This window comes from Ornithodoros turicata, chromosome 5 (assembly GCF_037126465.1).
Source record: "Ornithodoros turicata isolate Travis chromosome 5, ASM3712646v1, whole genome shotgun sequence".
NCBI classification, from domain to species: domain Eukaryota; kingdom Metazoa; phylum Arthropoda; class Arachnida; order Ixodida; family Argasidae; genus Ornithodoros; species Ornithodoros turicata.
In genome coordinates, this window is record NC_088205.1 from 67,195,626 (window position 1) to 67,208,311 (window position 12,686).

The window sequence follows — 12,686 nt, forward strand, 5'->3', positions numbered from 1 at the left end:
TGACGCTGGCAGCATATCCCCGAGTCTGGAGGTCAGACAAATGAACGTTTGTTCATCAATTTGTTCTCCTGGTAGGGTGCGACAGCGGTTTTGGTCACGCCCTCGCAAAACGCCTCGACACACTGGGTCACAAGGTCTACGCCTGCTGTCAGTTCCCCGACGGCCCAGGAGCCCAAAAATTACGGAGCTCCGCCTCGAACAACATCCACGTTATTGGTCTGGACGTCACCGACATCGAGAGCATCAAAAACGCTCGGCAAAGCGTCGAGTCCACACTAGGGGAACACAGTGAGTAGAACTCGCACAGAATTGAAATTGTTATATAGTTAATTGACGGAAATAATGTAATGAATGAATTGACGGAAAAAAATGACGAAATTTTTTTTGTTTCTTGCACCTCATAGCGCTACTACTACTATTATATTTATATTATTATTTATAGGTTAACGTTTTTTTTAATGTCGTGTTAGCGCCGCGAAGCAACTGTGGCTATGAGCGGCTTTACAGATGTGGACAGATGGAGAGGGGACAGCAGGAAGGAGTATTAGTATTATTAGGAGGGGTTAGCATGCGTCCCGGGCCGACTTCAGGGGGAACTGAAGGACATTCGTCTGGAAAGCCTACCGGAAAACCCAGCGAAAGCCCCAGACAGCACACCCGGTGCGGGGATTCGAACCCGCATCACCTCCCACTCCCGCAAACGCTACGTTCATTAGGCAGGTTGTTTCTAGTAGTGGACGGGTGACCAGCACCAATATACGTGACGTCGTGTACCCTCAAAATGTTTATGACGTGTAGCTAGGACAATACGAAAGTTCTGCAAGGAAGGACCGCTTGATGGTAGAAACAACCCACCGTATTCCAGCTCCACCCTCAGGGATCCGTAAAGCCTGGTGCGCTTCTCAGTAGCCTATGGCGGCTATACCTGCACGTGCACTGAGAGCGTGCCTGCCAAAGCCATTGAGAGGAGCCCTTGAAATGCACGTGGCTCTAGTGTTCCTGAGCGCGGAGCGAGAATACGACGGAAAGTGTCGCCTCTGTAGCCCCCGTGCGAGCCTGGTCAATATCAATATGTTCCTCCATCCACTACATAATAATCTCCTGTCGCTAATATGCACGCACAACACACATACGGAGAAATATAGAAAGGGGGGGGGGGGTAATGTCGAAATATAAAAGGATTCGAAACATAAAGGCTCCTTTTATATACAACCAATCGATATATATACATATCCATACCTGCCATTTGTCTGAATGCGATTTTTGCTAAGCGCCAGCGAAGCCGCTAGCATAGAGAACTGTTCCAGAAATCTAAACGTATCTCTTTGATAATTGTGGCGTGAAAAATGCAGCCCTGAGAAAGCCTTTGTATAAGGCAAGCGAATACACATTGTGTAGTCTTTGTATTGACTCTGTAACCCCGAAACGTGAACTCAGTCATGCAGGGCTTCACTTGACATGTGAGTTCCTCTAGAAGGCAGCCTCCTTTGAAGGCACTAATTTGAGCTTGCATCCATATTTGCAAGCCAGTACACGCGAAGAAAAGTATTCGACGCGCTCTTTGCTTTCTTTTACAGAGTTATGGGCCGTGGTTGCCAATGCTGGGATTGCTGTTCACGGATATCTAGAATGGTCACCGTTGACGGACGTCCAAAGAGTATTTGACGTCAACGTTTTTGGTGTTATACGTACCGTTCAAGTCTTCACGCCACTCGTGCGGGAAAGCAAGGGAAGAGTGGTCGTTACTACAAGCTTTGCAGGTAATCTGTCCTCGAATACACTCTAGTATAGTTGACTTATACAGTGGGCTCACAAGGTATCTTGCCAACAAGATCTTCAAGTTCGGTACGCACAGTCTGTACCATTTTTGGTGGCGTGTAATGATATGGTATGGACCATCAAAAGTGGGGGTCACGGTGGCTTCCTCACGGAATCCCAGGGATTAAAAGTATGCGTGGATCCGGAGCTGAAGGTGGTGTGTTTATACCTTTTGGGGTATAAACGGCTTGTCCTAGGGCGCATACCTTTTGAGGTATAAACGCTATACCTCCCTCAAGGTATACTATCTTTATACCTCCCTGAAAGTATATTATTTGCACCTCAGGGTATAAAGATATACCTCCTTGAGGGTATATGTTGAAGACCTTTTGGGTATAATTGAAGAAAACGGTGATATTCCATGTGTTTCAGCGTCATATCCGAGTAGCGGCTTCCCAGCGCAGCTTTCCACAAATATTGAAAAAAAAAAAGGACGAAAGGAACGATAACAAAAAAAAAAAAAAATACCTGGAGACTCTCGCGCACAAACTCACAAAGCATGGATGTGAATCGGAGAGGAAAGAAATTAAGTAACAATTAGCATTAAATTGGAAACCAAGAAGCAACACCAACAAATATTAGGAAAAATATTTCCAGGAGCAGTTAGCATTTGCTGGAGAACAGATACATATGTACAACACAACGCGGCTACACATGGTGGAGACCATCCTTCGCCCGGGAAGCAACTTAAGAAGTGAGGGCGTTTAAATTTATTTATTTTGGGATCAAACAATTGGATTCCAGATGTCACTACCCAATATAATTAGAATGCTACTGTATTACTTACTATGTTTTTAAATCAACTTATTGTTTAACTGAGATGATATAGTCGCCGTCACAAATTAATGTGATCCCAGATGTTGCGGAAGAAAAGGTATACAAAACGCTGAAGGTATAATCGTAACATAGAAGTACTTTTTTATACCCTCAGCTGCCGCGGAAGGTATGGAATCAGACATCTATACCTTACACAAGGTTTAAACAGGGTATAGACAATGGTGATGAGGTGTAAATGTCGTACTCTAGATCTTATTTATACCTTTTTTATACCTTTTATATACCTTTTCTTCTAACAGTGTGGAGGCTGTCCTCCAGCTTGTGCTGGACGTACATGTGATACTGTCGCACAGAGGTTGTGAGTAGGATAGGTGGGTGTGTCAAGTCATGGGGAGCTACGAGCGAGAGGAAGTCATACGACAGCGGTAGTCATGTACCCTAAACCAGTGCGCATGATGTATGGAGATCTTGCATGAATGCAGTGTTTAATTGACCCTAGATCGCGTATCTCGTGTGCTGTTCATGGCTGGACCCCAACCTCAGAAAAATCCTGGATCCGCCCCTGCTTCAGACCATGACGTGTGGTCCTGAGCAAAGAGCAGTATTCAGGTGACAATGGAAGCGCTCAAATCAATTTCCTTGCGGATGGTAATGTACGAGGGGTGTTCAAGTCAAACCGGGACTTCTCATTTCTCGCAAAAGTAAGATGAACTTACAGGCGAGAAATTAGGTTTATTTTTCAACGTAATCTCCAGCTGCACTAATGCACTTGTCCCAGCGTTTCACGATGGCTTGGATGCGAGCAGCGTAGAAATCCTTACCGGCGCGTAGCAGCTATGAGCGGACCGCATGCTTGACCTCGTCGTCGCAGCTGAAGTGGCGGCCCCCAAGGAACGCCTTCAGTGGCCCGAAGAGATGGAAATCGCTGGGGGCGAGGTCTGGCCTGTAGGGGGGATGTGGCAGCAACTCCCAGCCAAGTTCCTGTAAGGTGTGTGTCGTGAGATGCGCGGTATGCGGGCGTGCATTGTCCTGTAGGAGGAGGACTCCTTTGGTGGTAAGGCAACACCGCTTTTGCTGCAGCGCCTTATGCACATCCCTGAGAACCTGGCAGTAATATGCACTATTGATGGTGGTACCACTGGGTAGAAAATCAACGTGAACAACGCCAGCCTTGTCCCCGAAAACCGTGGCCATGACCTTACCCGCAGACGGGGTGCTTCGGAACTTCTTGGGAGCTGGCAAGCCCGGATGCTTCCAATCGTCCTGCACTGATGTATGGCCGTCTCGGAACCGTTTGCAGCACTAAAACACTTTGCTGCGGCTAAGTGTATCGTGGCCATACTGTGCCTGAAGTCTTCTGTGAATTGCAGATGACTTTACACCTTCATTCACGAGAAACTTCATGACAATTCGCTGTTCGACGTGCGCGCTCACCTCGTTGTCGGCAATCTTGTCCAGCACGTGTCTTCTGTTTTGCACAAACTTTGGACCACCACGTGGTGAACGCGGAGGCCTGTCGCGTGTGAAAATGACGAAAAAGAAGTAGCGCGAGCCATTTGTACACTCAGGAGACAGAAAGTCCCGGTTTGACTTGAACACCCCTCGTAGTTCGGCTTCGGTGCCATCTCATCGTCATCATTTATTGTTGTTGTTGTGTTGTCGGCTTCGGTGAGCTCCAAGTAGCAAGAAAATGTCCGTGAACAAATCAAATTCAAACTGCCTGTCACGATCTGTACTTTTGGCAGAAACGCCGAAGCAGGCTACCCATTCATGAAGAGACAGTCTCACACCAGTCTCCGCTGTGATGTGAACTATATGTACTGCATACTTCGCGCCATCCTGAGAACCGTTCGACGCAAGTTGTGTCAACGACCACGTAAAGCAGGTAGTGGACGACATGAACAAGAGAGAATCAGACATCCCGCAGCCGAAAGGCAGCTAAGGGTGCCTTCTATAGTGTGCCGTTGCACTTCAACACGTTGGCAGACGAGACAAAAACGAGACGACTGTAGATCCATGCCGTCACATCATCTTTCATGGAAGGCTATAGGGACCGTGACGTGACAAGCTTTCCCGGAAGTCCGGAAGGCTTTCGAAAACGAGCCATCTGATTTGCGCTGAAAAGAAAGGTCTTCGTCACCCTGTTTAGGTGTCATAGATTAACTTGAGGCAGGATCCTGACAGTGGTAACTCGCCAAAGGAAAGCACGGTGGAAGAACGTCGAAGTTGACGCAGCTCTTCGTCTGAGTTCTGCACCCCAACAATTTTAACATATACTTAATGTTTGGGCTTTAGAAAGGAGCGCTGACTTCCATTCTTGAATGTGCCTCGGCAAACTGGGTTTTCGGCACCCTTCACGTTGCGCATGTCGACTGTAAATTCGCTTATGAATGCGAGTTGTCTGGGTTCTCTGAAGGACTCGTCCTTCTAAAAAGTAGTGAAAGTAGCAAAAATGGCGTACGGAGGATAAGCTGCCAGAAGCTCGCGGATGAAAACACTGTACCGTGTCCGTGTGGAAGAGAGCTAAAAAAGCGAGGGGCTTCCGCTGCCTGTCGACGAACTGATGTAGAACACTATCAAAGGCTATCTGGCGCTGTTGGGCGCACCTGGCTTCGGAAACATATAAGGACAATAGCATCCTCTGAGACTCGTTGAAAGCAAGAACCGCCGTGAGGATATCGACGGCATGACCAGTGATTTGTTTCTCGTGCCGGCTACCAGATGATCGGCAGTAATGGCGACATTTTGCAGGTATTTTATCATAGAATGAATTTCATGAAGAACTTTTCCCAAGTTCAATCGAAGGAATTTGGAACGAATTTGGCAGTGGTAGAACTTTCTCTTGCTTCCATGTCTTGTACCTGTGTACAGCAACACGAACGATCCTAACCAAACAAACACCAGGGTGTTTCCGGGAACCGGCGCGCTGCATACGGTCGATCGGTCGGCTGTGGCGTGGTGGGGTGGCAGAAGGGGCGGATTCAGACCCTTGGTCCAGTGTTTTTTTTTTTTTTTTTTTTTTGTCGAAGCTCGCAGTGGGGGAGGGGAGAGAGGGAAATCCAATGTATAAACTTACGTCTTGGGGGTCGTGACTAAGAGCCCAACAGCCCCCCCCCCCCCTTCCCGGATGCGGCACTGGGTGGCAGGGAGCCGGTCGGAGTCGGGCCAGAAAGCGCTTTCGGGAACCGGAGAAAGAAACCACTACGACAGATGTGGCGCCATCTTTCGTCAAAAATAGAAATGAGAAAACAATCAATCTTCCTACGCAATGTGAAGGTTATCACAGAATCCTGCCTCTCTCTTTTCTACTTTTGAGATTAAAGGTGGCTTCACATGCTATTCTTCCTCCGCTTCCCGATAGCGTTTTCTGGCCTGGCTCCGTGGCCCGATCTGGCTCCTATATCTCATGACAAAAGGCGGCATCCCTCTTGATAACCTGGAAACACGAGTGGATATGACGTGTGTTTTGCACAATGATGTATAGCGAAACTAAATTGGGCAACATAATGCAACACTGGCCACAAAGCACTCTTTTCGTGCAAAACATCATTTGGCGACAAACTATTATGATGTCAAATGACACGAGCAGCATTACACAGCCCAGTAATTTGAACAGCCTTGCCACAACGCACGCCAGTATCAGACCGCCTTCCGGAATTCCAACGACAAACCATTCCCATTACATGCTTTCGTAATTGACTCTTTTTCATTCTCGTCGTCCGTTTCGTGGCCCTCTTTTAGTGGCTTCATCCGGTGGAAAGGCACGCCAAGACTAAAGGCGGAGCTAGCTCTTGACAGCAGGAGCAAACTGAAGCGTTCGGAGACTAATCCCGAACATAAACATAGAAAGGTTAGCGCGTCAGAAACAGCAAGTCGGAGTGGAAACGAAAGCAAAACGCCAGCACGAACTACTCCTAAGAACATCACGAAAAAGAAAAAAGAAGGAAAAATAACGAAAACGTGGGAGAACGAAGGACTTCGAGGAACCTGGACCAACAGATGTTTTTTCACAACATCGATTGCAGTTATGCAAGATAAACACGATTGCGACGTCACGCAGGTTGCAGTAGCGGCACTCATGGAGGAGGAAAATTCGTTGGCAGCGTCTAAAGAAGAGTGGAGGATTGCCGGTCCAGTCCTCCAATCCAGTCTCCGTATTATTTTTAGTCCGTCCAACTCCAAGAGTGGAGGAAAGAGGAGTGGATTGGGTTAAAAATAATATGGAATTTGTGGAGCTCAGCTTCACTTGGACCGCTAAAAGGTGCTTAATAGCGCACATCACCAGGGGTTGGTGGGGAACTGGGGATGATGATGCGATGGCAGCATAAAGAAGTGTAGAAGTCAAATATGGTTATGAAACGAAGAAAACGGTTCATGGTTGATGGGTCATCGCTACACTCTAAAAAAAAGAGGAGTAATTTTGCTCCTTTTGGTGAATAAATGCATTGCAACAAAAATAGTCCTTTTCGGGAGTAAATGAATGTCACAGAGTGGAGACTGCATTTCACGCTCTGTTCTAAGGATGCCAGGTACATAATTCGTGTACATGCATGGAAACACTTTGAATCAGACCATCAACCGTGATATATCGAGGGATATGAAACCTTGCGGCATACATAGGGCACAATTTGCGAAGAAAGAAGCACTAACTGTCTCTTACTCTGTGTGTGTGGAAAATTGCTCAGTTAGCTAAGGTATACAGCCATATGCAAAAAAAGAAAAAAAGAAAAACTGGACCTGGATCAAAACCGAACCGGAGCCGGTCGCCCGATGCCTGACTTCGTAGTGCCATGGCCCGAGTACACCGAGTAGTTCAAAAAGTAGGCCCTGTCCGGTAGTGCAAACTTCAACTGCAATGTGTGACAGGCTTCACCGTAGTAGCGTTTACATTACATTATAGTGACACAACATTTTGAGGAGCATAACACATGCACTCACTAAGGCTTTTCTTAAATGTGGCCAACTATCAACAAGGACAAACAACAACAACTTTATTGTGAGATGATGAATGGGGAGTTTCATCGCCAGGGGCGATACTCTACCCCATTGCTGGTGGTGATGTGGGGAATGAAATAATGAGCCCCTTCATCGTAGTCCTATGGTGTCCAAAAAGGTCAAAAAAAGTTTTGAGGTCAGAGCGTTGGTGGGTTGGATTTGGCCAGGGACAAGGCAATTTTGAGAGAGAAAGGGAGAGAGAGAGGGGGGGGCGAGAGCGAACTCCATGCAATTACATGTCATGGTATACCAACCGAGGATTCGAAAGGTCGTGAAGAACGGGAACTTTGCATGCGATATCTCCAACTCATTGCAGCAGAAGCAAACTGCGATGCGCAGTTCTGTTTTCGATTAGCGGTTTCGGTGTCCTTCTGCCGTTTCTTTCTTTTTGTTATATTATTATTTCCATGCATTATAAAGCCATAAAATTTGTTTCTTCGTCGCACCGTCTGTAACAACAAGTACTTTGCGCATCTTGTAGTAGTTCTGTTCAGTTATTTCGAGTTAGGAAGATGCACCAGCATCACGGAACGGCGGCAAAGGGCCGCAAACTGATCAGGTTTCAGGTTTTACTGCCTGCCAAGTTTGCCTCTGCTCTGCTGGCATCGTAAAAATTGCAGTGAGGTATTGCGCACACGTTAAATAGTGTGTCGAGTGCCGCGATTTTAGAGCTCGATAAACAACCGTCAGAGCGAGAGGGAGAGAGTTGGGGTTTAATGGCGCATGGGCAGCTTCAGCTATATCACACGTGTAAAATTACTATAGCAATAAACAATCTTGTATGTCTGTGCCTCCCCACTTCATCGTCAAAATATAATTGTTGTTGTTGTTGTGTGTCTGGATCACGCTGATTGTTCCTGTTCGATAGATTTCTTTTTTTTTTTTTTTTAATGTGGACTTAGTTTCTAACAGCTGTTCGCAACATTATACATTACATTCTACCACCGCATGACATGCTCAGAACCAACCACATTTCAGAATGATATCGTCCTCTTTCCTGATTTGTTGAAAATGGGAATCGTACGCCTTTCTGTGACAGTCTAGATATTCGTTAGTTGTCACAAATAGGCAATGACTGCATGGTTGGCGCAGACCGCGCTGAGCGGTAACGTTCTGTTTTTAAAGGGCATTGCCAGGACACTGAGTTTTCCATCTCTGCCCCCCTTGGATTTGCTTGTTTAAACGTCTCTGTAGGTGAAAGAGTTACCGCTCTTGAAAGTCTATATGTCTCTGCTTGAAATCGCACAATGAGAAAACAAAAACATTTCAAAATCTAGGACGCCACGGCAACATATTAAGAGATATTAAGAGATGTGATACTGGATTGCATAGTAATAAAGCACTTTCGTTTATTTACAGGAAGAGTATCGACGCCATTTCTTGTGCCATACTCTATGACCAAGGCTGCCGTTGTATCTCTGGTGGAAGGGCTACGCGCAGAGCTGGATCGTTTTGGTGTTCACGTGGTTTCCATAGAACCGAACATGTACAGGTACAGTGCCTCATTCTACGTATGCCTATAACGAGGCAGCGTTGCGTCGAATGCGTGAGAATAGAGCTGCTTGACCAGCTATAAAAAAAAAAAAAAAGACAACTTGAAGCACGCTAATATGATAGATCGTAGCGCCCATAACATGGCGCAGCGCATGCCAAAGGGCAAATCGAGATTGTGTCGCTATAGAAACGTGCGCATATCCGCGTGGTATAGACCTCTCCCTGTTTGTAAACAAATGACGTCATAGTGTTCTACAGCGCCACCAATTTGGTAGAGTTGAACTACGTTCGAAGCTAGGGGCGAACAAGGTAGCGCCCGAAAGCCATTGCTTTGAGGGGATTACGACGGCCCCTGAAAGGGGCGCGGCCTTCGTTCCCACTTTTCTTTGAATAAGAGGCGAACAAGTGCCCATTCGTGGAAGCCAGCCGTCCCGTTCCGATTTCAGTCTGTCTACCAACGTCACGATGACGTTTCTCGGGTAGAGGTCAATGCGTGTGACATCATGGATCTTTTTGTGTGTGTTTGTTGTAGGATAATTTACTAATCATCATGACGACACTTACTTATACGACAGGCACTCGTATATGCGCCCCCCCACACACACACATATTATGTGCAATCTACTGCAGTCATTCCGGGGAACATTTAGATATGGAAGATGAGATGGTAATGAACGGGATGAAATTCATGGAGGCGAACCGATGATGCTTATACAGTTCCAATGTTCACAACAAGGAAATGATGAAATCGCCACCTGTGCAGGAACTCGTCCTCTCCGAAGACAAACACCTCGTGTTGGAGTTCGTTGATGAGAAGGACGCGCACGTTTCTCACCAAAAGAAAAAGAGGTGTGCTCCGCTGACGCCGTGTCACAGCTCTGCAACGAGCCGCCCACGGCACTTCCGCGCCGCATGCCGTCAGTAGAACAGTGAGACGGTGTGGCAGTCGTTGATTAAACTGCGCTGGGCAACATATGTGTGTAAAACGCCTGAACAGATTCCCAAACGTACGAGCCACATGGCAGTCGAATAAGACATGCCTGTTAGACATGCCTATGCACTTTGTGCAACCGTGGACGACACTGAGCACATCCTCGTGCACTGTAGTAGCCACTGGGAGTAGCCGAATTGGTCGTGTGACGAATTCAATCTCCCCCTATTATTTATTTATTTATTTATTTATTTATTGTTAACGTCAACATCAACATTCCTGTTAGACTCGCGCTGGTTGTAGTAGGGCCACGTGTCGGTTGAGGTGATGCCCCATAAACATTGGCGATCACGTGTAGGCTGTATGGCCCAAGCAAAGGACCACAGAACGTCACGGAGTGTCCCAGCCACACGCAAGAAGGTGTCCGACGCCTGGTTAACCCGCCTTCGGTAGCTGTCTCTCGTTGCACTCTACAAAATTAATTTTGCCATCACAAAAGGAGAACAGGACGTGTGGGTCGAGGCGGGAACGACAGCTGTCAGCTTCCAATGATACGCATGAACAGTTGCTTGGAAACGGTAGGGCGCTGCTGGCGACACCGACGGACGGACCGACGGACGGACCGTGGACGCGGTGACCGACGGATGGGAGCTATAGCAAGAACGTCCTGCAAGCGGCCCTGCCCAATATTGCAGTAACGCTTTCGCAGGAGTGTCTTCCTCGCAACCACAAGGTGGCATTGAGTCCAAAATCCGGCAGGTTAAACCTGCCTGCAGAGTCGGGCAAGGAGTGTACTGCGCGGGAAATCTGTCCTCTCAGTTTCTCCTAAAAGGAGGACAAGATGCATATGTGTATGCTGGTCCCAACTGCATGGGGAGCAATGCAATCGTGGCTGAGATGCTACAAGCGGCCGGACAGTATACTATGGACAAGATATGTTCTCTCACGATATGAAAGATCATAGCACATTGCGTTTTCACATTTCGCCGTTAGTTCGTCAAGAGTACTGGTCCAGTTCTGTCTGAGCTGCAGGGCCACGCCTGTCAAATAATACCCCAAAAATATTCAGTATTGTAGTTCGTTGTAGAGGGAAGGACACGTATGGTACTGAGCTCCCAAGAAGCATGAGCTTAGACTTTTGATAGTTTAATTGCCCACCAGATAGCGCTGCGTAAGATTCGTAGGCACGTAGCACCTCGGCGACAGAACTGGCATCCCGGAAAAAGACAGTCACGTCGTCTGCATAGGCAGCTACCTTCCATTCTCCGGAACGAGGAAGGGAGAGTCCATGAATACGAGCGAATGTGTGTTAGCGCCGCGAAGCAAATGTGGCTATGAGTGACATACAGACGTGGACAGATGCGGAGAAACCAGCAGGAAGGATTGAGGGACAGGGGTTTAGTATGCGTCCTGGGCCGACTTCAGGGGGAACTGTGCTGACATTCGTCTAGAAAGTCTGAACGCCCGCCATCTAGACCTACGGAGGGAAATCGAACGTTTCGAAATTCACGCGGATAAAATTAGGGTAGAACATGACGCGCACGCGGAGCAAGCGACCATCCGCTCTACGACTGTCACTATATCGGCAAGCGGAAGCGAATATCGCTCCGAGATCGAACGGTGTCGGCGCGCTGCGGAGAACGGAGAACTACCGTAGTGCGGACGCGTCGTCAGCTTTTACACGCTTATTCCGCATTCAGTGTAGTAGGTGGAGCATTGGTGAACCGAACAGTATCGTACCATCACGGCACAAGTGATCTTCCGGGCAATATGCACAAGAATTGCGGAAAAGAACCATCAACTCCGAACATCGGCCCACGTGTTATCCACACTAGAAAGCTGACACGGTCACCCCCTATAGGTCGATCACGCAGCGAATAGTGTCTCTGCCAGAATTCCACGGCAACAACGACTTTATTCTGAGACGATGAGCGGGAAGTTTCATCGCCAGGGGCGATACTCTACCCCAGTGATGGTGCCGAGTTCCCTAGATGCAGCCGTAACTGCGAGTACGTAGTGAATTAAAAATGTCGTGCCGAAGTACGTCATCCGTTGCGTAAACTGCAATTATTGGGCAACTATGCATGAGATGACATAATACCCCAAACGAACTGTATATACTCGGACGAAATAGCGTTTATCGAGTAACATTTGCATCAAGCGAGTCTTTTCCTTCGAATGCAATGACCACGAAGGTGCGGACGTACTGGATATTCGCGCATATGTGCGAGTATTTCAAGCAGCGCGGTTATTAATGCGAATGCGGATAGTGGGGCAGGTGAGGGGATGCACGTCCATGTAATTAATCAAAGAAGGAAGGGCTCCTGGCCGAGCATCCTTTGTCTCTTTCAGAAAAACACGGCGGCGTTTAGCGGCCCTGAGTATGCTGCGACAGAGACGCCACTTAATAGCCCTCACGCGCATAACGCATCAGTCGCTCGCCGCGGATGATTTTCGAGAGTGGGAAAAATGACCATCTGGGCCCAAACACCCTAGAAGCTGGTACATTCAGAAGTCATTATGGCGGCCTACGACTCCGCAGTTTTAGGCCGTGTCAGCATTCCAAACACGAACGTTCATTCGCCTTACATTTTAATCAAGCACTCGTAGAAGTTGTTGTTGTTAAGGGAAAATTTATTATGAACAAAATACACAAGCGGTCCTCAGCACA

The 12,686-nt window shown here is 47.5% G+C and overlaps 1 protein-coding gene across 1 annotated transcript in view; it reads left to right on the forward strand.

Moving 5' to 3' along the window:
* LOC135394624 (retinol dehydrogenase 7-like) overlaps positions 1–12,686 on the forward strand; it is a 132,628-nt gene that overhangs the window by 114,714 nt on the left and 5,228 nt on the right. The window contains exons 3-5 of the mRNA XM_064625455.1: positions 76–288; positions 1,578–1,760; positions 8,950–9,082. Of these exons, the coding sequence (XP_064481525.1) occupies positions 76–288; positions 1,578–1,760; positions 8,950–9,082 (529 nt within the window). The remainder of the gene's footprint in view (positions 1–75; positions 289–1,577; positions 1,761–8,949; positions 9,083–12,686) is intronic.